Here is a 25,324-nt window from a genome sequence, read left to right as displayed (position 1 = left end):
CTAGAAGTTCTCTCTATTTCTTTTCTCTGTTTATCTGTAATGATGCTGCTGGGATCTTAATTTCCCTGAGGGAACCCTCCCAAAGGGATCAATAAAGTTTTATCTAATCTAATATGTGGAAGAGATCCACTGTGGCGACCCCTGACGGGAGCAGCCGAAAGATGATGACGTTTCAAAAGAAATTGCATTTATTTATTGACAAGTATGATATGAATGCAAGTCTAAGGACAACACTTACAGGGAGTCTGTGCTACTAGACGTCTCTCTTACCAATCCACAGGGCTGTTTCTGAATCCGGCAACCCTTCCAACTGATACATGACATGCAAAATCACATGTTTGGGAGGGTGCTGTATCCAGTTGAAAGACCCATTTTTAATAAGCCTAATAATTCTTTGCAAAAACAAGGCTGGATGTGATAAACGTCTAGCCGTGGAGAGTAATATGAAGAGAAAAACAGAACAGTAAAACGCTGCGGGATTTACACATCATCTCATTGAACATGGTTCACGTCCATGTGAGAATAAACTCACCTGACATGATGAATCACAGCCATTACAGTACAGGCCAAGTAAAACAAATACGTGATATACAGCTCGCTGTTGTACACAGAATGTCATATTCAATGTGCTGGAAATGCTTTCTGTGAAAACATATCAAATTCACATTTCAGTGGAGAAATATTTTCATGGCACATTAGAGCAAAACAGCACCTCCTTCTGGTAATGATTTCTATATTATCATAGATCTGGTACGCACACGTTTGGGACAATTAGCTTTATTCAAGTTGGATTTTCCATTTACAAAATTACATAATTAAGTAAATTCCTTTCCTTTTTTTTTTTTTAAAACGAGATTATTAATTCGATGGAAGCCCATGAGATCACACCACAGTTCAGTACAGAACAATAGACATTAGACATTCAGATGTATTTAAAACAAAACAACAACCACCTTGACATAAATGCATGCTTATATTTTAATTTAACAGAAAAACCAAGCTTCATACATCACTTTTAGAGGTGTAGTAAACACGAGTTGTAATGCCATTTGGGAGAAAAGAAAAAAACATCCTCAGAGTAAAATTCACACAGTATAGTGATCTGCAACAAGAAGACTACAGAGACACAAAACACAGACAGAGCGTCACAAAGTCTGTAACGATCTATTCAATTTAAAACAAACATGAGGTTAAAGTGCATATCCTGGACCAAATTCGTTTTTTTTAAATATGAAAGAATGTCCCTTTACACCAGGGGTGGGCAATTATTTTTTCCATGGGGCCACATGAAAAACAGAAAATTTTGTGGAGGGCCGGACCAAAAGGCTGAACTAAATTCTGCATAATATTAATTGTATTTCTTTATATAAAGCAGTAAATAACATTGTTTTTACAAGCTGCCAAGACTGGTAAGAGTATGGAAAAAAACGAGGTTGCCTTACAAAAAAAAAAAAAAGTCATTTATTCAATCAAATTTCCCAAAACAATGGTTAACAAAATGTGAACGTTTGTACCATTTTTTCAGTCACATTCACCCCAAAACACAATAAAGACATCACAATATTGTCTTTCTACTCCAAATATCAAGCAAGATACATCATATTATAATAATGATGTCCACATTTGTAGTCTAATCACCTCATTTGGTGTTTTTCATTTGGTAATGCCGACTCAAATTGTAGTCTTTGAACACTGCGATCTGCTCTCCGCAAACTAAACACACGGCTTCATCTCTGACTTCAGTAAATAAATACTTAGCAGTCCATGCTTTGTTGAAAGCCCTGCATTTGGCATCTACCTTTCTTCTTTTTGCGGACATTTTGGGGACTAAAGTCTTCTTGTGACCTGCTCGCAACAACGTCGATTCGGTGTAGGTATCAGATCTACAGATCGGCTCGGGCTCCGGCGCCTGCTAGTGACGTCACACTATGTGATTGGCTGGACTGTTTGAAGGATGACGTACAAGTTTGTGGTTGGTCTGGACAAATTACGGAAGTAGTTATCGCGGGATTAGGTTTCGTGGGATTTCATGTCATGCTCATGTCGCGTGCATTGCGTTTTTGTTGAACACAACTTCAAAATAAAAGCAATGCACATTCAGTCCATGCATGAGGTAAAATTAGAAAATACGTTTATTTTGTAATTTCTAATTTACCTTACGCGGGCCGGTCAGAACGAACCAAAGGGCCGGATGCGGCCCGCGGGCCATAAAATGCCCAGGTCTGATTTACACACTCATCCAGAAGGGCAATTTTGCACAAGGCCATCTGCCTACAGCAGAAAAAAAAAAAAAACGCGTCTGGAAAAATCCCAAGGGAGTCTGGAGCCAGATTCGTGACGTCACCTGCGGAAGCGCCAGCAGGCTGCGAGAGCTTGCACGGTTTCAGTGCACAGCCTGTGTAGACCAAGTTTAGCAGCTAGCAATTTTGCATTGAAATATGGAATTGTCACCGGAGCACAATGTTACTTCACCTTTGGATGAAGAATGTAATGTTGCTACACCCTCCTATGATACATCTGTTAACCATTTTAATAATTACGTGATAACATTGAAGAAATTTGCAGAAAACCACCAGGTCGTTTTCTCATAAACAAACCAGCGCTGACGTAGGATTCAGAGGGAGGTGTCCCGCATGTGACGTCACGAAAATCAATGTTTCCCGGGAAATCCAAATGCCAAGTTTTTTCAGAGGCGGACCAATGGCTTGATTTCAACTGAATTTTTCTGGTATTGCGCAAGGTAAAAAAAATTGCACAAAATGCAAAATGTGAGACAGATATTTGACCAAAGTTTGATATAAAATAGGAGAATTACATTGATCTTGCGCCTGAATTTACCCGTGATATGCACTTTAAACGCTGTGTCTAATCTGTGTACTGCTCGGCTTTCAGGCATCTCGGACACCTCACCTTCAGTTCAAGTTAGAGGAAGCAAAAATATATATTATATTAAAACGCCAAATACACTCTAATAAATAAAACAAACAAAACAAGAGATTACTATAAGTATGTATCTACTAGCTAATATAAGGTGCAAGAATTCTCAGTAACTAAAACAGTGTGGTTTCCACTTTCACAGTGCAGAGCATAGCTCTCAAAACTCAACACAAACGAACACAAGACAGTCATTGTTTCAAAAGCCGGAAAAACATTTTAAATCTTCTGTTTCTGATTAAAACAGAAACAGTCAGTTGCTTAATCTAAAAAAGTACAGGACTTCATTCTTCATAATGGTTTATTGAGTTAGCTGGAGTGGATTGTTGAATTAACACGATACCAGATTTCTCAGTTTTGAGCTGTTGTCAGACTTGTTGCCAAGATTATGTAGAAAGACTTGTACGGATGAGCACCAAGCAACAGTAGAAAAACCAATCGGCCATAACATTAAAACCACTGACCGGTGAAGTGAAGAATACTCATTATTCTATCCACATTCACTGGATATGAGCAATCATACACTCTGATTGGCTACTCTACTACTAGGCTATCAGCTCATATACCATGAGTAGAGAAAAACAAAATGGTGGCGCGTGTTGCTGAACCAACTGAGGACAAAATAAAAACTCCTGAAAATATGGAATAAAAGTATTTGATGGTAAGAACGTATTTTATTATTTTTCAAGAATTATTATAGCATTTTCCACAAATTGCTACTGTCATTTCGCCGGTTTGTTTACATTCTAAGCGGAAATTATTTTGTCAGACTTTTGTCAAAGGTCTTCATTTATCTCATCTCATTATCTCTAGCCGCTTTATCCTGTTCTACAGGGTCGCAGGCGAGCTGGAGCCTATCCCAGCTGACTACGGGCGAAAGGCGGGGTACACCCTGGACAAGTCGCCAGGTCATCACAGGGCTGACACATAGACACAGACAACCATTCACACTCACATTCACACCTACGCTCAATTTAGAGTCACCAGTTAACCTAACCTGCATGTCTTTGGACTGTGGGGGAAACCGGAGCACCCGGAGGAAACCCACGCAGACACGGGGAGAACATGCAAACTCTGCACAGAAAGGCCCTCGCCGGCCACGGGGCTTGAACCCTGACCTTCTTGCTGTGAGGCGACAGCGCTAACCACTACACCACCGTGCCGCCCTCTTTATTTATCAAATTTGTAAAAAATAAAAATGCTCCGTTTCTCAAAATCCAGTGAATGCGGATCGAATAAAACCGTTATTCCACCCACTCAATCTCGTCGTACATGGCTTATAGCCAACTCTGCGCCTCTTCAGCTATCAGCTCGTGTACGACTCAATTTCATGGAATAACTTAATTATCTCATTACAATGGCACTCAGCAAGGGGTGGGATATACAGTATTAGGCAGCAATAGAACAGTCAGTTCTTGAAGTTGATATGTTGGAAGCAAGAAAAACATGCAAGTGTAAGGATCTGAGCGACTCTGACAAGGGCTAAATTGAGAGTGCTAGATGACTGGGTCTGAGCATCTCCAGAATGGCACATTTTGTGGGGTGTTCTCGGTGTAGCAGGCCAAATTAACCCCTGCCCAGATTAAACCCGGGTATAGTTTGGCCCAGGCCAGAGTATACCCCAGGGGATAAACTGTCCTAGGCCAAACTATACCCAAGGTGTAAAATAGCCTAGGCCAGACTATACCCCTCCAAGCCAGAATATGCCCCTCTGTGTAAAGATGATTTATAGGGTGCATCATTTGCCCCCTAAAAATGAAAAGTTCCTCCGATCATGATGCATTTTTGTTTTTATGTTCCTTTTGGTAAGAAAACACACTGGGTGAAATATTTTGACAAAATTCAAAAGTTTAATGGTGGCACCAGGAGCTCAAAGTTATGGAAAAAGCTGCTATTTTACGACAAAATTTCGATCACTTTTCATGAAACATTATGGCACCTTATAGAGTATACCAAATATCTTAGATACACATTTTTAGTACATATTCTAAATATATTATCAAGCACAGTTTGAGTTTTAGCTGTTCATTGAATCATTGTTCAGCTACTTTTACACAAGACAAATGTATTATGAATCACATTAACGCTTCTCGATCCCTTGCAAAGGTTCTTAACATCATCTCTGGCTCACAAGAAATCAATAAATGGAGTCCAACATTGTGATTCAAACCTTACGCGAAAACATAAAATAAGCGTTTTTTGGCAAAAAAAAAAAAAAAAAAAAAAGAACCTCATGGTGCCACCATTAGACTTTTGAATATGGTCAAAACATTTTACAGGAGGTCTTTAGTGAAGGCTAGTACATCTTGTTCAATCCAACAAATTGCTGAAAAAGTTAATGCTGGCTATAATACAAAAAAGTGTCAGAACACAGTGCATGACAGTTGGCTGCATCGCTGCAGACTTTTCAGAGTGCCCATGCTGACCCCTGTCCACTGCCAAACGCACTTACAATGGGCACGTGAGCATCAGAACTGGACCAAGGATCAATGGAAGAAGGTGTCCTACTCTAATGAATCATGCACAGGAATTATTGTGGCAACAAGATTTTAAAATCAAGGTCATAAAATTGTAATGTATGCACACACTATTTCTGCTCTCGTGTCAATTTTGATTTATCCAATTAATAAGACTGTCCCCAAGATTTGGTTCCTTTCTCATGTGTCTTAAAAGCAATACGTTTTAATACGCTACATATCCAAAAGTATGTGGACACCTGACTATCACACCCATATGTGGTCCTTCCTCAAAAAGTTGCTTAAAAAAAATGTTGGAGGCACGATTTTCTCAGATGTCTTTGTATGCTGTAGTATTACAATTTGCTTTCACTGGAGCTAAGAGTCCAATGCCCCTACGCACAAAGCGAGCTCCATGAAGACATGGTTTGGAGTTGAAGAACTCAAGTTGCATGCACAGAGACCTGACCTCAACCCCACTGAACACCTTTGGGATGAACTGGAACACCATCTGAGCCCCAGGCCTCTTCACCTGACATCAGTGCCTGACCTCACTAATGCTCTTGTGGCTGACTGGGCAAATCTCCACAGCCATGCTTCTCAGAAGAGTGGAGGTTAAAGGCGGAACATTTCCATATTAATACCCATGGTTTTGGAATAGGATGTTCAACAAGTACATATGGGAGTGACAGACAGGTGTCCACATACTTTTGGACAGCGTGTGGCTCCGTAACACACCCTCAAGCTAAACACAAAAATTTTAAAAACAATCCTAGCAGAGACACTTTCTTTAGACAAAAGCACAAACTCAGAAAAACAAAGCCACAATTCAAATTAATTCCAGAATTAAAAAAAAAAAAAAAAAAAAAAAAAAAACTTGGTGAGAACCAAGTTTTCTGACATGTGAAAGTCCTCATGGAGACCTTTTCTGTCTTATATGTCTTAACTCATACAGAGAGAGAGAGAGAATTTATCAATGTTATAAATTGATAACATTAAAACATCAAATATTACTATAATTGGACAAAAAGTCCAATGTGTCTTTTTATAATAAACAGAAAAATTGTCAATGTTGGCAAATTTCTGTGACATAATCAGAATAAAAACACACTTTGGGATGTCAGTCTGGTCAGATCGCTCAACCCTGTTGTTGATTATTTTCCTACAGCAGAATGCCCCGTTGTGTTTTATTCCTTATACACCGTATATAGTTTGAGCTTATTACTCTCGTCTTGGCAAAAAGTCTGGCAACGGCTCTAAAGAAAGGAAAATCTGACATCACGGCCCATCGGAGTACAAAAGGCACAGTTCCACTATTTGTAAATATCTATCCGGCTAGTAGTCACGTTGAGGTACATTTTGTATTTAAGTGCATGAACTATTAAAATAATTTCCACATCACTGAATCTGAATTTACTAACATTCACACAAAAGCAAATTATGTAAACATGGGTGGATCCTGGACTCTCCTTTACTTAATTTAATTAAAACAAAATGCACACCTAGTCTTTCGGTTCAGACCAGTTAGACCAGTAATCTCAAAAAAAAAAAAAAACCCAACATCATAGTTAAAGGAGTACGCCACCCCCAAGTGAAATTGAGTCAGTCCCTGCAGTCCCTAGAGTTGGATGAGTGAGCCAAAGCGTTTTGTAGCCGACCCAGCCATTGCCCTGATCTAGAAATGCCCCAGTTAGCTTTAGCTTAGCATAGTCGCTGTAATCCAGCGTGTCCAGCTAGCATTGTCGTTGCAAAAGTGAATCAAATAACTCAAGATTTTTTTATAATTATTTCTCATGACCTGTACATTCACATCGAGTACACATATCAATGCAAATTAACACGAAGGGATTTACTAGACCAATTTATATCTGGAACTATTTTCGGCCACAGCACAGGCAAAGCACCGCTGCAGGCGCAAAGACACCACACAGCACCTGAAAACCCTCAACTTCCGTCAATACACCAGCGTGACTACTAAGTTGTGGTGCTGCGTGGTGTCTTTGCGCCTGCAGCGGTGCTTTGCCTGTGCTGTGGCCGAAAATAGTTCCAGATATAAATTGGTCTAGTAAATCCCTTCGTGTTAATTTGCATTGATATGTGTACTCGATGTGAATGTACAGGTCATGAGAAATAACTATAAAAAAATCTTGAGTTATTTGATTCACTTTTGCAACGACAATGCTAGCTGGACACGCTGGATTACAGCAACTACGCTAAGCTAAAGCTAACCGGGGCGTTTCTAGATCAGGGCAATGGCTGGGTCGGCTACAAAACGCTTTGGCTCACTCATCCAACTCTAGGGACTGCAGGGACTGACAATTTCACCTGGGGGTGGCGTACTCCTTTAAGCACAGGCTTATTACTATATCTATACAGTATATAAATCCACCATAATTCACTTTTCTCTTAATAGTTTACCCAAAACGAAAAATAACATCAGCCTATTTGTCCTGTCCAAGTAAACAAGTGCCTGTTTTTATCAGCCTGTTTGAAACAGCTGTTGATCATCAAAAACCAAATCTAAAACCAGTAACTATACAGACAAAAGTGTACAATAGAGTGTAACTATTCTCCTGTTCAGTGCATCATTATAAATAAGAACTTGCTATGACGGCATTTCTCTCAAATGTATCGCCATATTAAATTTTAAAAACCACCAACTTTTTTTTATTTATTTCCCCCAGCAACTTTTCCCTGATCCTCCACCTTTTTGATGGCTGCCTGAATCTTGGCCTGATCTCCCAGCAGCTCTCGAGGCTTCACTGGCCGGAGATTTTCATCCAGCTCCAGCAGAACTGGTACTCCGGTGGGTAGAGTAACATCCGCAATGTCGGTATCAGATATACCTGTAATGAAATAATGACCAAGGTATTGAAAGGGTACTCAGTCAGAGAGACAGTTTTACCCTGAGAATATTAAACCTGGATACATTTTCAATTTGATGATCATTTCCAGACCTAGAATGTGAATGGATATATACTCAACAAAAATAAAAACTTTACACTCGTTTCAAAGTCAATAATTTGAACATTTTGGAAAATAGGTTTGAAATAACGATTGCATTCAATTATCTTGTCATTAAAGATGCTATAGCATACAGATCATGTTTGTCATGGAATCGGTTCCACCGGAAATGCGACGACAATGTCCATGATCAAAAACTGTGAGTTTTTGAAATCATGTCAATATCGGGTGTGTCCTCCATGGGCGTTCACAACTGCGATACAACGTCTCCTCATGGATTGGATGATGCGTCTGAACACAGCTTGGGGAATGCGCCGCCATATTTGTACCAACATTGCACCAAGCTCCTGCAAGTACTGTGGAGGGTTCCTTACGGTCGGCTGTGGTGCCAGTTTGATGGAGACGTGTCTGGAGATTATGGATGGTCTGTCGACTGCATCCCATAACCCTCGCAACGTCAGTGACGGATGTTCCCGTATTCAGCATGCCAATGGCACGTTCACGCTGAATGTTTGATAGTCGTGGCATTGCAAATTAACGAATAATTAACCATAAAACCTTGTTTTTCTGAGATGACACTCTACTCTGCTACCGTGAGATCAATTGCACGTGTATCAATAGGTCACGTCACTTGTGTCACGTGGAAACGTGATTTTAGCGTGCAGTGCTTTCACACGTGCTACGTAGGCCCGACCAGTAGAATGAATGTGTGACGTAATGCCCTTGACAATGCATTTAACCATAATCACAACAAGAACTCTTTCAAGAAAAGTTTCTAAACACTATTTGAAAAATAATGAGTGTCAAGTTTTTATTTTTGCTGAGTATATTTCTGAGATATTTACTTGTGATTATGCCAATTCTTGCATCTGATTGGTTAGAAGGCGTTGTTTAATGTTCTATAACAGCAGCTCCGACAGTAGTGCTGGCTTAGGCTACAAGGTAAATCACAAGTGTATATTAATCCACTGTAACATAATTGAGGAATTGTAATGGGTTATCGTTTCTATAGTAACAGCCAATTTGGAGAGACTTGTATAGCTGATGTACAACAATAAGATCAGGCTAATATATACACAGGCATGAAAACGGGTCAGGGGTGAAAAAGGTGAGAAGGGTGCGCGAGTGGTGACGTGGCCTCTGGTGTTGTTTTATTTTGTTTGAGGGGTCCTCCCCCAGAATAAATATTATAGCCTCCTTACTAAGTATACTGTACTGACATTTGCACAAGGACATACAGTACAAATACATGTAGTTATAGTGAAATTATGCCCTGGAAAAAAATGCGAATAACAGAACGAAGAAAGTGGAGAACACACAAGGAATAGTGATCATTTTTTCCTTTTATTTGCCTGGACCACCAGTGTCTCCATGGCCCGCTTTCGCCGAGTTGCCACATGTTTCAGCCTTGCCCGCTTCTCTCCTTCAGCAGTCGGTTTCTTGGCCTGCTGAGCACTGCAAGTTGCTTGAGAGCCATACTTGCTCTGCTGCTTTTCCTCCTTGTTCACCCTCTGCTGGTGTTTGTATGTGGCTGCTGCAGAGTTAATGTTCTTGCACAATGTTCTGTCCACTTCCCCAAACTTCACGTCCTCCCTTCTAAAGAGCTGCATAGCTGTCTTCCCCCTGGACATCAGCGTGTACTTGAGCGTCTGTATTGCATTAAATGTTTCCACATTCATGTTGCCACTCCTTTGATCAATTACATCATTCATCAGACTAAATGAGGACTCGACTCTAGGTCCATGAAAGATGGAGAGGCAACACTTAACCAGTGCACCCAGGGAGGGGTACTTGTCTGGTTTGTCGAAGACATGACCCCACCACTCCACGATGCTCTCTCCCTCCTTGAAGCTGGGGATGGTCAGGTCAACACTGAACCGCACAAGTTCCCTCTGGATATCCTGGTCTGCTGGCAAGAGGTGCCCCAGCATACCACTCAGCCTGCCAAGATATGGAAGTACCTGCAGCTTTCAGTTCTTTTTAAATCAAGGCTGAATACTTTCTTCTTTGCTGCTGTCTTTTATTAAATCAAATTTGAGACTTTTAATTTGATTTCTTTCAGCACGGACAGCACTACAAAATGGCGTCTCCACTATACAGTGCCCTATAGAGGGCTACCGCATGACGTCACCGCGCCGCGAGATTTTGTTAGGTGCCATATTGGAAGACCAAGTACATGCACTCACAATATAAAACAAAGTACGAGCGAGAGTAAAGTGACACGATGGATGATAATTCTGGTTATGTGAGTACATTACCAGCTGCAGAAAGGGCACGGTATGTGGAGAAACTGGCTGTGATTGATGGGTTTGACCCATATGATAAGACTCGCGGCAAGGGAGAATGGAAACATAAGGAGGACCTGACACCAATTCTGCCATCTGTTTGCTACCCAGACATTGTAAACTATTTGTTGTTTACACCCAGTGCCTACACTGCTGATGACTTGAAAGCCTACAAAGGGCTACAGGCTTACAATTATGTTGTTAGTGGCTTGGTTCGTGATATTACAGCTGTTATTAAGAATAACCTACACATAGTTATGGCCAAGGTAATCTTGTTGATATTTATCTTTTAATAATATATCTTTTCAGTTGAAAAATTAATACTTTTTGTTACTATTAAGGTATCCATAATTTAGGTTAATTTATCCAAATTATACATATGTATTTATGATATATGCCTACACAACAACTATGCTTTATTTATATAATAGGAGGGAGAGCAAGCCCCAAACCATCCTAAATTATTATTATTACTATTATTATTATTATTAAATTGTAGAAGTCTGGAAGGCTTGCTCCTCATACAGTTTTCAACTTGGGGCCAATTTAGCATGTTTTAAATCTGAATTTCTTGCGTTTGCTTACCTCAAAGTGTCCGCAGATCATGCACAGACTTATCCATTATATCCACAGTTTTTTGCCAAGCCTCACACAGGTTTCTTTCAAGTCTACTGTTGGGCCAATAAATCATAAATAAAACAGCTCAGATTTGTTTAAGTCGTTTGCCACTCCACTTTATTCTCGTGGGTTCACATACCGCTGCCGTTATTTCCCCCTAATCACGAGTTTGTTGGTCTTCCAAAATGGCGCAGGGTCTGTTTACTTCTGGTTTCGGGTGACTTCAGTGAAATCCCTCTATAGTGAGTAGCGAGCAATTTCGGACACAGGGATTGTCAAAAGACGCGCGCGCCCTCTTTCGAATGCTGACGTAATCAAGCCGGAAGTTTTGTTTGTTTTGATGGCAAATCAGGAAAGTTTGAAAAAAGTAGGAAATTCAGTCCGATGACTCAATCCAGCTTCCAGCGGTCTGATCTGCACTCTGACTGATGTGTGCATGCTCTGGCCAGCAGGAGAAGAGGCGCGAAATGATGCTGCTTGCCCTTCGCAGCGAGATGTACTCGTCGCTATGGCGTCAATATCAAAGCAGGAGGAGGAGGCGCAAACTGGCACGGACTGTCTATGGGTGCGAAGCGACCTCCTTGCCCTTTGGGTCAATATCAACCCCCCCCCCCCCCCCCATTTTTTTTTCTCATCGGATCTACACGATTCACGTAGGTCACCCATTTTGGTTTCAAAACGGCGAATTTCGCCGAAAGGTGAGGGATTTTCATGCATGTATACAGTAAACGTAGGCATAATCAGATGCTCGCTGGCCATGCTGTGAAAATTGTGCATGCAGATACTCATCCAAGTTTCCAAATCTGTCACTGCTTAACTCTTGAATATTTGCTATCGGGAATACGATCATTAAAAAGCTTATAAATTTATTTGGAAAGCAGAGATTATCTCGTTAAGATCTGTTCAGTACTTTGGGAGTAACGAACAGAGTTCACTCTCTGCTCGCAGGACGTCAGGAAACTGCCAGTGCTTTTTGAGTTACGGGAAAGTGGTCAGGCTCTCGCTCCCTTTTCTGATCGGTTTCCGACTGGATTACTCGCCAATATCAATCAGATAGCTTTTATAGGGATGTTCTCTCGCTCTCTCTGTTTCTGATGAAGTATTCAGCAAAATTTTCCATCTGCTAGTTTTGATGTTATGATTCATAGGAGACTTTAAAGTGAGTTTTCATAGCTTTGCCTACTTATTTTTTCAAATCAAACTGATTCATGCAAATAAATAACCGTTTTAAAATATAACTGTAGTTGTTTTGATTAAAAATATTGAGATCTTAGTGGTTGGAATGATATTTTAAAAAACGGAGTCAGAAACACAAGTGTCAATTTCAATTCAGTTAACTGGAATTGCTTATTGCAGGGCTTTTCAAAGTGTGGGGCGCGCCCCCCCCCGGGGGGCGCCAGAGTTCTTCGGGGGGGCGCAACGTGAGGAGCCTTTACCAGAGACAAAATGGATCGATTTTTAGTACCTAAAGCTACAGTGAGTGAGGAGACAGAGTTTGGGCCAAGCAAAAAAACCCAGAGCCTCCAGGATGTTGCGATTTGCAACTTCAGCGCAAATTCAACCAATCCCCGCGAATTCAGGGCGGTGTTACAATTATATCCAATCACCGCAACTTTCCCGCAAATTTGACCCATCGTTGGCGTCGTCTTGAAGTGACGTCGACAAACTACCTTCCGCCTTACTTCCGCGTTTACGTTCAAGAGAAGCAGCATGCGCGCAGTGTTGCCAGATTGGTTTTAAGTGCATTTTGGCAGATTTTGAACATATTTTGGACTGGAAAACGTCAGCAGTATCTGGCAACATTGCATGATGTGCGAGTCAGTGTTTATGTAGGCTTAAATTCTGTTACTGAAAGTGTATGTTTACAGTGAAGGACTGTGTGCACTTTATTTTTATTTTTTTTTACTTAATACAAAAAAGTAATGGATGCCAACATTTTTGCCAAAATTGTATTTTATTTTCCATTGTTTAGGCAGCTTCAGCATCATACTGTGAGATTCTGTTCAAATTGTTTTTTTTTCTTCTATGAAGCCTGAGCCATTTATTTTATTAGTTTATAATTATTGTTTAATTTAGTCTTCAGGAGAGACTGCCTGCACACAGTACTAGTATTAATAGTTTTTTTTTTTCTTACATGAAAGCTGAGGCATTTATATTATATTTTAAGGTAACTTCATGTTGTGCTGTGAGGTTCTCTGCACTAACTTTTGAACAAACAGGTGCATTTGGATAAGTAAAGCCTATTTTTCTGCATTTTTGTAGTCCTGGTAATCTTTTATATTGGTAAAGTTGTTTATAGGACCATTTCTCAGTGTCTTTGTTTTTTAATCAATAGTTTTTCAGTAATAACTTAATATTTAACATATCACTCAATTTTAATCACAAAAAGAGAAAATCGCAACAATTTCTCGCAACTTTCGCTTTCTCCCGCAATGTAATCGCAACAAAAATCTAAAAAACACCGCAACTTTCATCGCAATTTTTTTGGGAACCCCCCGCAACATCAGACATTTTAGCCCACAACAATCACAAAAAAGGCCCGCGGAATCCTGGGGGGACTGAAAAAAGAAGGAAGTATGACCACGATTATTTAAAGTTTGGATTTTCATGGACTGGATCTGAAGATGCTCCACTGCCACAGTGTGTTGTCTGCCAAGAGGTGCTAGCTAACGATGCTATGAGATGTTTAAAATGTGTAAAACAAGATGTTTTAAAAAGCACAGATGTTTAAAATGTGAAAAATAAAAAAATAAAAATGTGTACAACAACCATTTTTTTAAAATACGAATGGAACATTAAGTATAGCAACAACAAAAATTGGGGGGGGGGCTGTTGTTTATTTGCTCTCCGAGGGGGGGCTGACTCTCCCACACTGAAAACCCCTGGCTTATTGGATGTGGCTCACACTTTTTTCAAGGTTTGCCTTGAAAGCTGTGAATATTAATCGAAATAATTTATATTATTTCATATGAACACTAGTAGGCCCTACTTTTAAGAAATACAAAAGCCTACAGAGCACAAAGAATGTATTAGAGATAATCTTTTATTACTTTTTTATTGTGTACCAATTAAACAGTTTCACCTAATTAGCATAATTAATACTAATTTTAATAATTTGTTTTTACTAATTTTTCAAACTTTGTATTCAGTATACAACCATCTATTTTCCTGCCAATTTCCATGTAAATATTTTGAAAAATAGAAAAGAAAAAAAAAACCCATTTGATCTCATTCCTTAATGAGGCCCAATTTGGACCACGTGATCCTCATACAGAATATTATGGCATTTTTCTAAAAATTAAGCCTTTTTTCAATCTTTGATTTGTAATATATCAAGAACGGATAAACATACTTTAATTCTGTAAAAACTACGTTGTTCTGCATTCAAATCTGAATTCAATGAAAGCTGTTTCAAGCAATTTGGATTGAATTTTCACCCAAGATGCCTAGTAAATGTGTTTCTATTTTATAAAGATAAACATAATTGTTGACATTGTGAAGTTTTCTGTCTGGTGAAGTTTATTCGATGTTTATTCGATGAAGAAGTCTCCAGTGTCAGCTTTGTAATATTCAGAGGTAAAGCTCCAAGTTTTCCACTGCACCAAGGTCTAGGGCAGGGGTGTCAAACTCTTTCACTAATGGCCACATCACTAAATTTCTAGGTCATCGAAGGTCAAATAAAAAAAATCACTGAAAATCCATTTACAAAAGGCACCCATGAAAACTGCATGGCAAAATGAATAGTTTATTCAAGAAGTTTTGAACACTGTTTCACTGGGACTCCGTAAAACAATGACGAGGCTAACTTCCCATTCATTTCATTTGAATACATTTCCAACTTTTTGTTTGATATCGTTTAACATCGAAATATGAAAATGAGTGCAGTCAATTTCCATTCAATGTCAATAGGCTGTAAACTCATCACCAGTGTGGAAGTAAAAACTTAATCTGGGTTCAATAGGAACATCTTTAAAATTCAACTGCCATACATTTCCCATTCGTTCATTCATTCCCAGTATATTCAACTTTAATTCTATCCACATTCACTGGATATGAGCAATTGCGCACTCTGATTGGCTACTCTACTACTAGGTTATCAGCTCATATACCATTAGAGAAAAACAAAATGGTGGAGCGTGTTGCCGAACCAACCAAGGACGAAATATAAAAAATACTCGAAACCCCCCCCCCCCCCCCCCAAAAAAAAAAAAAAAAACTTGAATAAGAAGTATTTGATAGTAAGAATGTATCTTATTATTTTTCAAGAATTATTATAGCATTTTTCACAAATTGCTACTGTCATTTCGCCGGTTTGTTTACATTCTAAGCGGAAATGATTTTGTTGGATGTTTTGTATAAAGTTTTTATTTATCGAATTTGCACAAAATTAAAATGCTCTGTTTCTCAAAATCCAGTGAATGCGGATAGAATAATACAGTTATTCCACTCAATCTCGTTGTACATGGCTTATAGCCAACTCGGTGCTACGCACCTCATCGGCTATCAGCTCATGTACGACTCGATTTTGTGGAATAACTTAAACATTCCAGTGTGTTTTGTTTGATGTTTTTAAACATATAACATACAGTAGAATTATTAACATTAATGAAAATAAGTGCAGTCAACAGTTTACGTTCAATATAAGAACTTGCCTGTCCTCACCATTCAAAAACTACGTTGTAGTAAAAAATTAGTGTGTTTCAGTGAGCAGCACTGTGAGCAAACTAAACAAACTGGCTTACTCTTAACATCCCAAAACAAGTAGGTTTTTGTCCACATTTCCTGAAAGCTTCAACTGTTTATCAACTTCCCTTTTCTTTGACATCAAGAAGCTAGCTTGCGATCTCACAGTTTACTTGAAATGGGTTGTCATGACCTAGCGAATGGAGGACAGATTGTGTTTCATGGTAACGGTTGATGCAAAGACTGCAGAATCTTTAGTTGACGTGCGGACCATTTTGAATCTTTGTTTGGGCCGGATGTGACCCGCGGGCTGCATGTTTGACACCCCTGGTCTAGGGATTTCAGAATTTGTAATTTCTTCGTGACAAGCTGCTTGATGGTCTTTTAAGATATTCCAGTATACTTTAAAATAACTGGTTAACATAATCCAGAAAGTATTTCATATATAGAAAAACCTAGGTTTCTTCTAAGTCAGTTATGATCCAGTTAGGAGCAACTTTATCCTAAAATTCTTTGTGACTACAACCTGAACTTAAAGGAGATACGCAGAACCATGGCCTCACTTTTTGTTTATAAATGCCTTGAGACCTCAAGAACGGCACAGGAATAGTTGTGTTAACAATAAATCTAGTATAGTAATTTTTACGATTAAAATGATTCATATAGGTAGCAGTCTGAGTGACCGACCTTGACATCTGTGACGTCATAGCAGGAAGTCTATTAGTCTCATTGCCATTTCCGCTATACTAAAACACAGAGCTGACTGCAACTTCGAGCTTCCATTTTGAGCTAATTTATCGCCATGCCACGTAGACGTGTTGCTAGTGGATGCAGCAACACGACAGAAGGTGGATTTACGTTGCATTCATGGCCCAAGAATGTTCAAACTGCAAAGATTTGAACGCGTTTTGCGAGTAGTTCACGGGCACATTGGGCGTCTACGAAGCGGTCCCTCCTCTGCTCTGCACATTTTACTGAAGACTCATACGAGACCTCTGATCTGTTGAGGAGCGTTGGCTATAAGCCCGTATTGAAAGAGAGTGCAGTCCCAACAATTAAAAGAAAAGAAAACTACAAGAAAAGGAAAGCAAGTTCAGTTGCACCAGTTCTCCCGGAGCGTGAGCCGAGGGTTGTTGCTAAAACCCGGGATGGGACATATCGCTCAGGCAGTGACCTCCCCGCGGTTGTGGCTAAAACTGGTGACGTCCCATCCCGGGTTTGAGTAATTGCCTGAGCCGAGCAGTAATGGCGGAGTACTCAGTATGGAGAAAATGGAGAATGAGTGGAGCAGCCGTCTGATTTCTCCGCTGGATTTCCTCAGCAGCAATATCTCGCCCTTACGTGGAAGAAGCGAATTAACAGAACTGAACGAACAACTGAAAGTCAGATTGTTTCAAAACAATCAGCCACAAGATCGGCCTTCAAGAAGCGAGAACACAGACGGGTAAGCGCCGATTCTCATTTGGATACAAAACAACAAAAACACTCATTGTTTACCTGCATTTAGATTAATACATGTAACTTGTATTGTGTGTTTAAGTTACTGGTATAAGATTATTTAATTTGCTTCAGAATGTGATTGTCTCAGTTCATCTGATTATTTAATTAGCCTTTTACGTTTTATCAGTGAAAATGCATGCATGTACAGGTATGTTGCATAAGTTATAACACCCTATCCTGTTTTAATGAGAGTCAACCCACAATCAATGAAGTCAAATCAGTCTTAGTTGAGCAAGTCGGTAACGGTATTTCTTACTTTCACCATAATTTTTTATTTATATGACTTTGGTCTATAGCTGTCAAAGGCCTCGGCCTTAAAACCGGTTCCCGCTGTGACGTCACGCACTCAGGGCTGGCTGGCTCAGCTCGAATGCCAACTTTGCGGTCGATTTTAACTCTCAAAAATATATATTTTTTTATTCCTATTTATGCAGCATACAAGAGTCAAGGATGGAGATCCTATCCACTCAGAAATTTATTTAAAAATAAAAGGTTCTGCATATCTCCTTTAACTCTAAACTAGTTTACAAGTGATCACTTACCTTCTAGATGCTTGAGCAATGCTCTGCAGCTGTTTCCATGAGCTGAAATGAGGACAGTTCGGCAACTCTTAATTTCAGGAACGATGACATCATTCCAGTAAGGCAGGAGTCTGTCCAGCACCTCCTTCAGGCTCTCTGTTTTGGGCAACTCCTCTTTGGGCACGTCACATGTGTTGTACCGCCGGTCATTGTAGATCTCCGCAAAGTAGGGATGGGACTCATTGATGGGGGGTGGAGTGATGTCATAACCCCGCCTCCACAGCTTTACCTGCTCCTCACCATGTTTCAGTGCCATCTCAGCCCGGTTCAGGCCAATCAGAGTGCCGTAGTGGCGTTCGTTCAGCCGCCATGACTTTGTGATGGGCACCCACTCTTGGCCCATGGCCTCCAGCACGAGCCACGCTGTCTGAATGGAGCGGCTGAGGATCGAGGTGAAAACACGGTCAAACTTGTAGCCGTGCTGCTTCAGCATCTGGCCGCACTCCTGAGCCTCTAGGACTCCATTCTCACTCAGTTTCTGGTCAACCCAGCTGCAGAAGCGGTTCTCTTTGTTCCACGCTCCTTCGCCATGCCGCAGCAGGAAGAGTTTGTGCTTCAACATCAAGGTGGTGTGATGCGTGAGCCTGGGGAAAAATTTTTTTTTTAAAAAGTTAAAAGATCCACTCAGATGAGCAATATAAGGTTTTGTTTTCAGTATCCATGTCAGATTATTTGTTGCTAAGAAATGTTTTATGGCAGATTATTTTGGAGTTTTGTGGAACCAAGTGCAACAGCGACATCAATAGTTATAAAATAAACCCAATGAATCGTATAAAGAAGAGAAGCTAGGGCTGATTTCTTTCTAGCCTAGAATATAGATTCACGCAGCATATCAGTGACTGATGTCTCCGGTGATTACTAGGAAACTCTTCCTAGATTTAATCTCCATTTTCGCTGATATTTTTCAGAAATCCATAACACACGAGCAGCGACTGAGAAAATGGACGTGATCGACAGACACAGGTGTGTCAAAAAGGTGGATTATTTACTCCATTTTTTTTCCCCAAAAATAGATTTGGAGAAGAAACTAATAAATAGAGAGACTGAGCAGACATTGTCCAACTAAGGACAGAGGACAGAACTGCACGTTTTGTTGTTTGGTTTGAATAAAAAGGTTAAAACGTTTGTTCACCATGTGTCATTGAGAAGAAACAAGAGTATCACATAACAGTTAAAAACAACAAATAAAACACAAAAAAAACCCTTAATGTTTAAGTCGTGAATACATCTGCCAGGAGGTCATTAAGTTTGTCTTTAAGTGTGTGCAACAGTTTGCCTCATCATTCCATTACCTTGTGACATAATGTATTGCTTAGCGCTAATAGTTTGATTGTCAAACTAATGACGGGTATTACATTTCACTCTCCCATTTAATATCATCACCAGCCATCACTCTACCTGAGCCTCCTAAATAAGATAATTGGTAATATTACACAGGGCGAGGAGTCAGGTACAATGGATCTCGATCTTATTGCCAAGTTCCTGCACACAATTAAAATACTTAGTTTTTGTTTTTTTCTTTTTTATCAGACATCTAATTTTTGGGTTTGTTTACCTGACATGTTTCGACGTACAACTTCCGTCTTCCTCAGAGTGTCACCGGATGTTATTGGTGACGCATCTTTTATCAGCTGCTGTTTCTGAAGGCGTGGCCTTCCTGTCTGGTTTGACAGGTCGGTCACGCCTTATACTGTCTGTTCGTCCCCTGCAAGATGGCACTCCAGGTGTGGGAGAGCATGTATGCTCCCTCATCCTGGTTGATGGTCCTCGGGCTTCGCTTACGGATCTCCATGGCCTCCCTGATCCAGCGCTGATGTTTGTTATCTTCTGTGCGGATGACTCTGGCATTCCCCCAGTCCATAATGTGATTTTCCCTTTTGCAATGATCTGTTATAGCTGACTTATAATTTTCCTGTTGTGCCTTTTCTTTTATTGTTCGGGTTTGTCTTGTAGCTGTCTCCTTTTCGCATTCTTTCTTATGTTCATTTTTTCTTGTGTTGAAACTCCTTCCTGTCTCCCCAATATAAGTTTTATTGCATAATTGACATGGAATCTCATATATGGTGTTGCATCTGTTGTCCGGATGTATTCTGAAACAGCAGCTGATAAAAGATGCGTCACCAATAACATCCGGTGACACTCTGAGGAAGACGGAAGTTGTACGTCGAAACATGTCAGGTAAACAAACCCAAAAATTAGATGTCTGATAAAAAAGAAAAAAACAAAAACTAACTATATTTAATATAAGACATAATGAACGTAATCGAAAAATTAAAATACTATAGATGAAGAACATAATGTATAATGAGACAATTAGTATGTTAGGTTTTACAGGTCCTTCATTGTCAATCCATCCATCCATCCATTACCTGTAGCCGCTTATCCTGTTCTTCGCAGGCAAGCTGGAGCCTATCCCAGCTGACTACGGGCGAGAGGCGGGGTACACCCTGGACAAGACACCAGATCATCACAGGGCTGACACACAGAGACAAAACCATTCACACTCACATTCACACCCACATTCACACCTACGGTCAATTTAGAGCCACAAATTAGCCTAACCTGCATGTCTTTGGACTGTGGGGGAAACCGGAGCACCCGGAGGAAACCCACGCGGACACGGGGAGAACATGCAAACTCCGCACAGAAAGGCCCTCACTGGCCGCTGGGCTTGAACCCAGGACCTTCTTGCTGTGAGGCGACAGCGCTAACCACTACACCACCGTGCCGCCCCCTTCATTATCAAGATTAACAAAAATGGTCAAATGTTAGTTCATGTTAATAGAAACATAAAAACATCAGTTTGAGAAACACCCTGTCCAAACGCAATAATATTAGACAGTAACAAATGATAAATTCATTCATTTTCTATACCACTTATCCACTGTTGGTCGTAGGCAAGCTGGAGCCAATCCCAGCTGACACTAGGTGAGAGGTGGGGTACACCCTGGGCAGGTCGCCAGTCTATCGCAGGGTTAACACAGAGACAAACAGCCATTCACACTCACATTTACATCTGTGGGCAATTTAGAGTAGCCAGTTGACCTAATCTGCATGTCTTTGGACTGTGGGAGGAAACCGGAGCACCCTGAGGAAACCCACACAGACACAGGGAGAATACAAACCGCAAACTCCACACAGAAAGGCCCTAGTCAGCCGCTGGGCTCAAACCCAGAATCTTCTTGCTGTGAGGCGACAGTGCTAACAGTTTTAGTTGTAATACCAAGCTCAATTTCTGCTATCTTCTCATCTCATCTCATTATCTCTAGCCACTTTATCCTTCTACAGGGTCACAGGCAAGCTGGAGCCTATCCCAGCTGACTACGGGCGAAAGGCGGGGTACACCCTGGACAAGTCACCAGGTCATCACAGGGCTGACACTAATGCCGCTTTTCCACTACCAACGCGGCCGAGTTGGGCTGAGCCGTGCCGTGCTGAGTCGGGCTGTTGGAGTTGCATTTCGACTACAACCGCGCTGAACCGTGCTGGCTGGAAGTGGGTGGACACATTGGGTGGAGTCAGCGAAAGTGGGTGGACATCACGTGATGTCGTTAGGCGGCGCAAACAGTGACATCAGTGATCTTTTAAGCGGTAGTCTCACGACCCGGATAGTAAACAATAAACATGGAGGACATGGAGTCGTTAGTGTTGCTGGTCTTGGTGCTGTGGCTTGTTGTCACTGACAACGCCAACAGATACTGGCAAGAGCATATAGATGAGGCGAGGCGCATAAGGCTTCAGAAATTCTCGTAATTCTTCTTCTTCCGGGTTTACGGTGTTTACAGATCCCAGCGTGCTCGCGGGGCCTGTGTGGGCATGTGAGGACACTCCTCCTCACCAATCAGTGCACAGGGGAGTGTCTCCTCACACCCCTAGCCCCACTCGGCTCGGTTTGGCTCGCTTCAGCCCTACTCCAAAACTGTGCTAGTTTTGGGTGCCAAGCAGGGCTGAAGCGAGCTGAGTCGTGCTGCTCTGAGGTAGTCGAAACGCGAGCCGTGTCGGGCTGAAGTGAGCTGAAAAAGGGTAGTGGAAAAGGGCCAATAGACACAGACAACCATTCACACTCACATTCACACCTACAGTCAATTTAGAGTCACCAGTTAACCTAAACTGCATGTCTTTGGACTGTGGGGGAAACCGGAGCACCCAGAGGAAACCCACACGGACACGGGGAGAACATGCAAACTCCGCACAGAAAGGCCCTCGCCGGCCACGGGGCTCGAACCCGGACCTTCTTGCTGTGAGGCGACAGCGCTAACCACTACACCACCGTGCCGCCCTTCTGCTATCTTTTTTAAATAATAATAATAAATTAAATAATGATTTAAAATGATTACAGTGGTAATGACTAAGGTAAATGTCAATTTCAATTAGGATAAATACAGGTGTCATTACAGAAAATCGCATGCGCTGATTGAATTTCTATTTCTCGATAATCACCTCGAGTGACTTGGCAAAATGGCAGCCAGTCGCTTCAGCACTGTAAGTGAGTTAGAATTACAAATTCTGAAAGAAAATTCTGTTCCTAAAAGCACTAAAGATGCTACGAAGTTTGGTCTAAAACTATTCAAAGGTAAGTTGAAATTGGGATTTATTTTTATGTCAAAACAAAAGTATTTTCTGTGACTTGGCGTAGATAAGTGACAAGTCTGCATTTGCATGCCACTTCTGAAGTTAGAAATAAAGGATTTTTTAAATGTAATTTTTTTTCCATAATCACCTGTGTATTTATACTTAAAACAACCATCTGCCTCAGGCTCAGTGAATATCAGTGAATAATAACCTTGACTTCGTCTCGATTATATTCACCTCGCCTTCAGCAAATAATTGTTAATTGTAATAAAATTAGGAAAAAAGTGCTGTTAACATTATATAAGGCAAAGCGGCGCATTAGGCCTTATGGGGTATTATTCGGCCTCACTATGTTGAAAATGCATGAAATTTATCATATAATCACCCAGGAGCCAATCAGAATGTGTGATAAATGAACCCAGTAAAACGAAACAGAAATTGAAAGTTGGACTCTTCTGCTGGTGTGGTGATTTTATATGCATATGTAACCACAAATAGAGTGATTTGTTTTATGTTGATTATATTTTGATTCAAAGGCCCAATCCCAATTCTAATTTCTACCCCTACCCCTCCCCCTTCCCCTCCGCCTTCCCCTTGGCCCTTCCCCTTGAAACTGAGCTACAAGGGATAGGGCTTGAAATTCAACCCTTACGTATTGGGATAGCCCTTCAACGATTGCATACGTCATCGCGTACCTCCGTCAGCGTTTACGTTAGCAAAACGCGACGCGTCATTGGCTGCGACCAGCCGCTACAGTCAGAACCAGAGGCAGAAATCTCTGCTGGCAGGGTGTGATTTGTTAACTAACACCACTGAATGGGATATCTTTGGCGCTTCGTGCACCACATCCGACAGAATGAGGTGTCAGAACACTCATGTAAACAATAAAAGCGAGAATAACAGAACAAAACGTACGCAGTCAAGCAACCGAAAACAATACTCACTCCCAAAGCTTTTTAGCAGCAGCTTGGATTTCAGAAATCGCTGCTCATTCTCAGCTCGAAAGCGAATCAAGCGGCGTGTTTCCTCTGGATAACAACTTAAAACACGTAAATAATGGAGAAAATACATTTATGACAATCTTTCGCCGCGGGAACCGCCATCTTTCTGAAATCCGCATGAAATCTCGCTGAAATCCGCATGGCATTGTGGGAAATCACTCAAACCCCTTCGTTCGGAGTCAGCTCCAGGAAAATCTCCGTTTGGAGGGGTACAGAAGCCCTCCCCCTTCCCCTACCCCTCCGCGTTAACTGGGATTGGGATACCCCTACCCCTTCACGTGAACGCGCAAAATGGAGGGGAAGGGCCAAGGGGTTGGTCCAAGGGGTGAAATGGGATTCGGCCAAAGTCAGTCATGTTGATTTTCAGTAAAGAGTAAATGAAGTTGATTAATACTTAAAAAGAAATTACAAACAGATTGGTCAAAACATTATACTGTTATAGAGCTTTGACTCGTATAAAATCAGAATAAAGTCTAGTTTAAATTATTATTATTTTTTTTAAGTTAGCGCAGTATGGCCTTGAAAATGGGCGGCACAGTAATGCAGTGGGCAGCACGGTCACCTCACAGCAAGAAGGTTCTGGGTTCGAACCTCATGGCTAAGGGAGACTTTTTGTATAGAGTTCTCCCTGTGTCTGCATGGGTTTCCTCTGGGTGCTCCGGTTTCTTCCCACAGTTCAAAGACATGCAGATTTGGTAAATACCCAGCTACCGCGGTTGCACAAGCAGGTGCATACTTGGTGCCAGTCCCAAGCCAGGATAGAATGGGGAGGGTTGCGTCAGGAAGGATATCCGGTGTAAAACCTATGCCAAATCAAATATAGAAAAAAAAACCCTTTATTTGTCACATGCACACTCAAGCACAGTGAGCTTCATCCTCTGCATTTAACCCATCTGAAGCAGTGAACACACACACACACACACAGTACATACATACACCCAGAGCAGAGGGCAGCCATACTACAGCGCCCAGGGAGCAGTTAGGGGTTAGGTACCTTGCTCAAGGGCACTTCAGTCCAAGGCCACCCCATGTTAACCTAACTGCATGTCTTTGAACTGTGGAGGAAACCAGAGCACCCAGAGGGAACCCACGCAGACATGAGAACATGTAAACTCCATACAGAAAGGCCCCCCCCATCGGCCACTGGGCTCGAACCCAGAACCTTCTTGCTGTGAGGCGACAGTGCTAACCACTACACCACCGTGCCACCATATGTGGAACAAATCCGCTGTGGCAACCCCTAACAGGAACAGCTGAAAGAAGAGTGTGACCTCGGAAATATTGATCGAGCGAGACCTGAATATATCTTTTTTTTTTAAATGACATCAATGCCATACTGGAAATATTGATGGAGACTTAGAGGGTTTATATGGCCCAAGAGAAAAAAATATTGGTGGAAACAAGGTCTTGTATGGTGAAACGTGTGAATTAATCAGAATTCATTATACTTCATAAATTGCATCAAACTTTATGTTCGAGCGCTATAAAAATGGATGCTTTGCACTTTTGGAGTCAGATCACTCCAGGGTGTCTACAGGTTTGTCCAAGTTAAATTTAAGACTTTTTAAGACCATGTTCCAAAAAAAATTAAGACCAAATCTAAAGTCACGCAAAAACGTACTCTTTTGAAAAAAAAAAACTATATAATTTAATGTAACTTATTGTCCTTGTAAACATTCACCAGAAAACACTATTCTAGTAGAAGTACTTCATTTCTTTTCCTTGACAGG

The 25,324-nt window shown here is 41.0% G+C and overlaps 1 protein-coding gene across 3 annotated transcripts in view; it reads right to left on the bottom strand.

Annotated features, from left to right (window-relative positions):
* Positions 1 to 570: 570 nt before the first annotated feature.
* Positions 571 to 25,324, bottom strand: part of bpgm (2,3-bisphosphoglycerate mutase) — a 36,591-nt gene continuing 11,837 nt past the window's right edge. For 2 of the 3 annotated variants that reach the window (XM_060928156.1, XM_060928155.1), the window contains exons 2-3: positions 17,983 to 18,605; positions 7,736 to 8,236 (exon numbers count right to left, since the gene is read on the bottom strand). In XM_060928156.1, the coding sequence (XP_060784139.1) occupies positions 8,058 to 8,236; positions 17,983 to 18,583 (780 nt within the window). In that variant the 5' untranslated portion in view covers positions 18,584 to 18,605 and the 3' untranslated portion in view covers positions 7,736 to 8,057. Of the gene's footprint in view, positions 643 to 7,735; positions 8,237 to 17,982; positions 18,606 to 25,324 lie in introns of those variants that run through there. The other variant, XM_060928159.1, reaches the window with a different exon arrangement.

The sequence above is a fragment of the Neoarius graeffei genome, chromosome 8 (assembly GCF_027579695.1).
Source record: "Neoarius graeffei isolate fNeoGra1 chromosome 8, fNeoGra1.pri, whole genome shotgun sequence".
Taxonomy (NCBI): Eukaryota; Metazoa; Chordata; class Actinopteri; order Siluriformes; family Ariidae; genus Neoarius; species Neoarius graeffei.
Note: the sequence above shows the minus strand (reverse complement) of the source record. Positions and strands in the feature narration are given on the sequence as shown.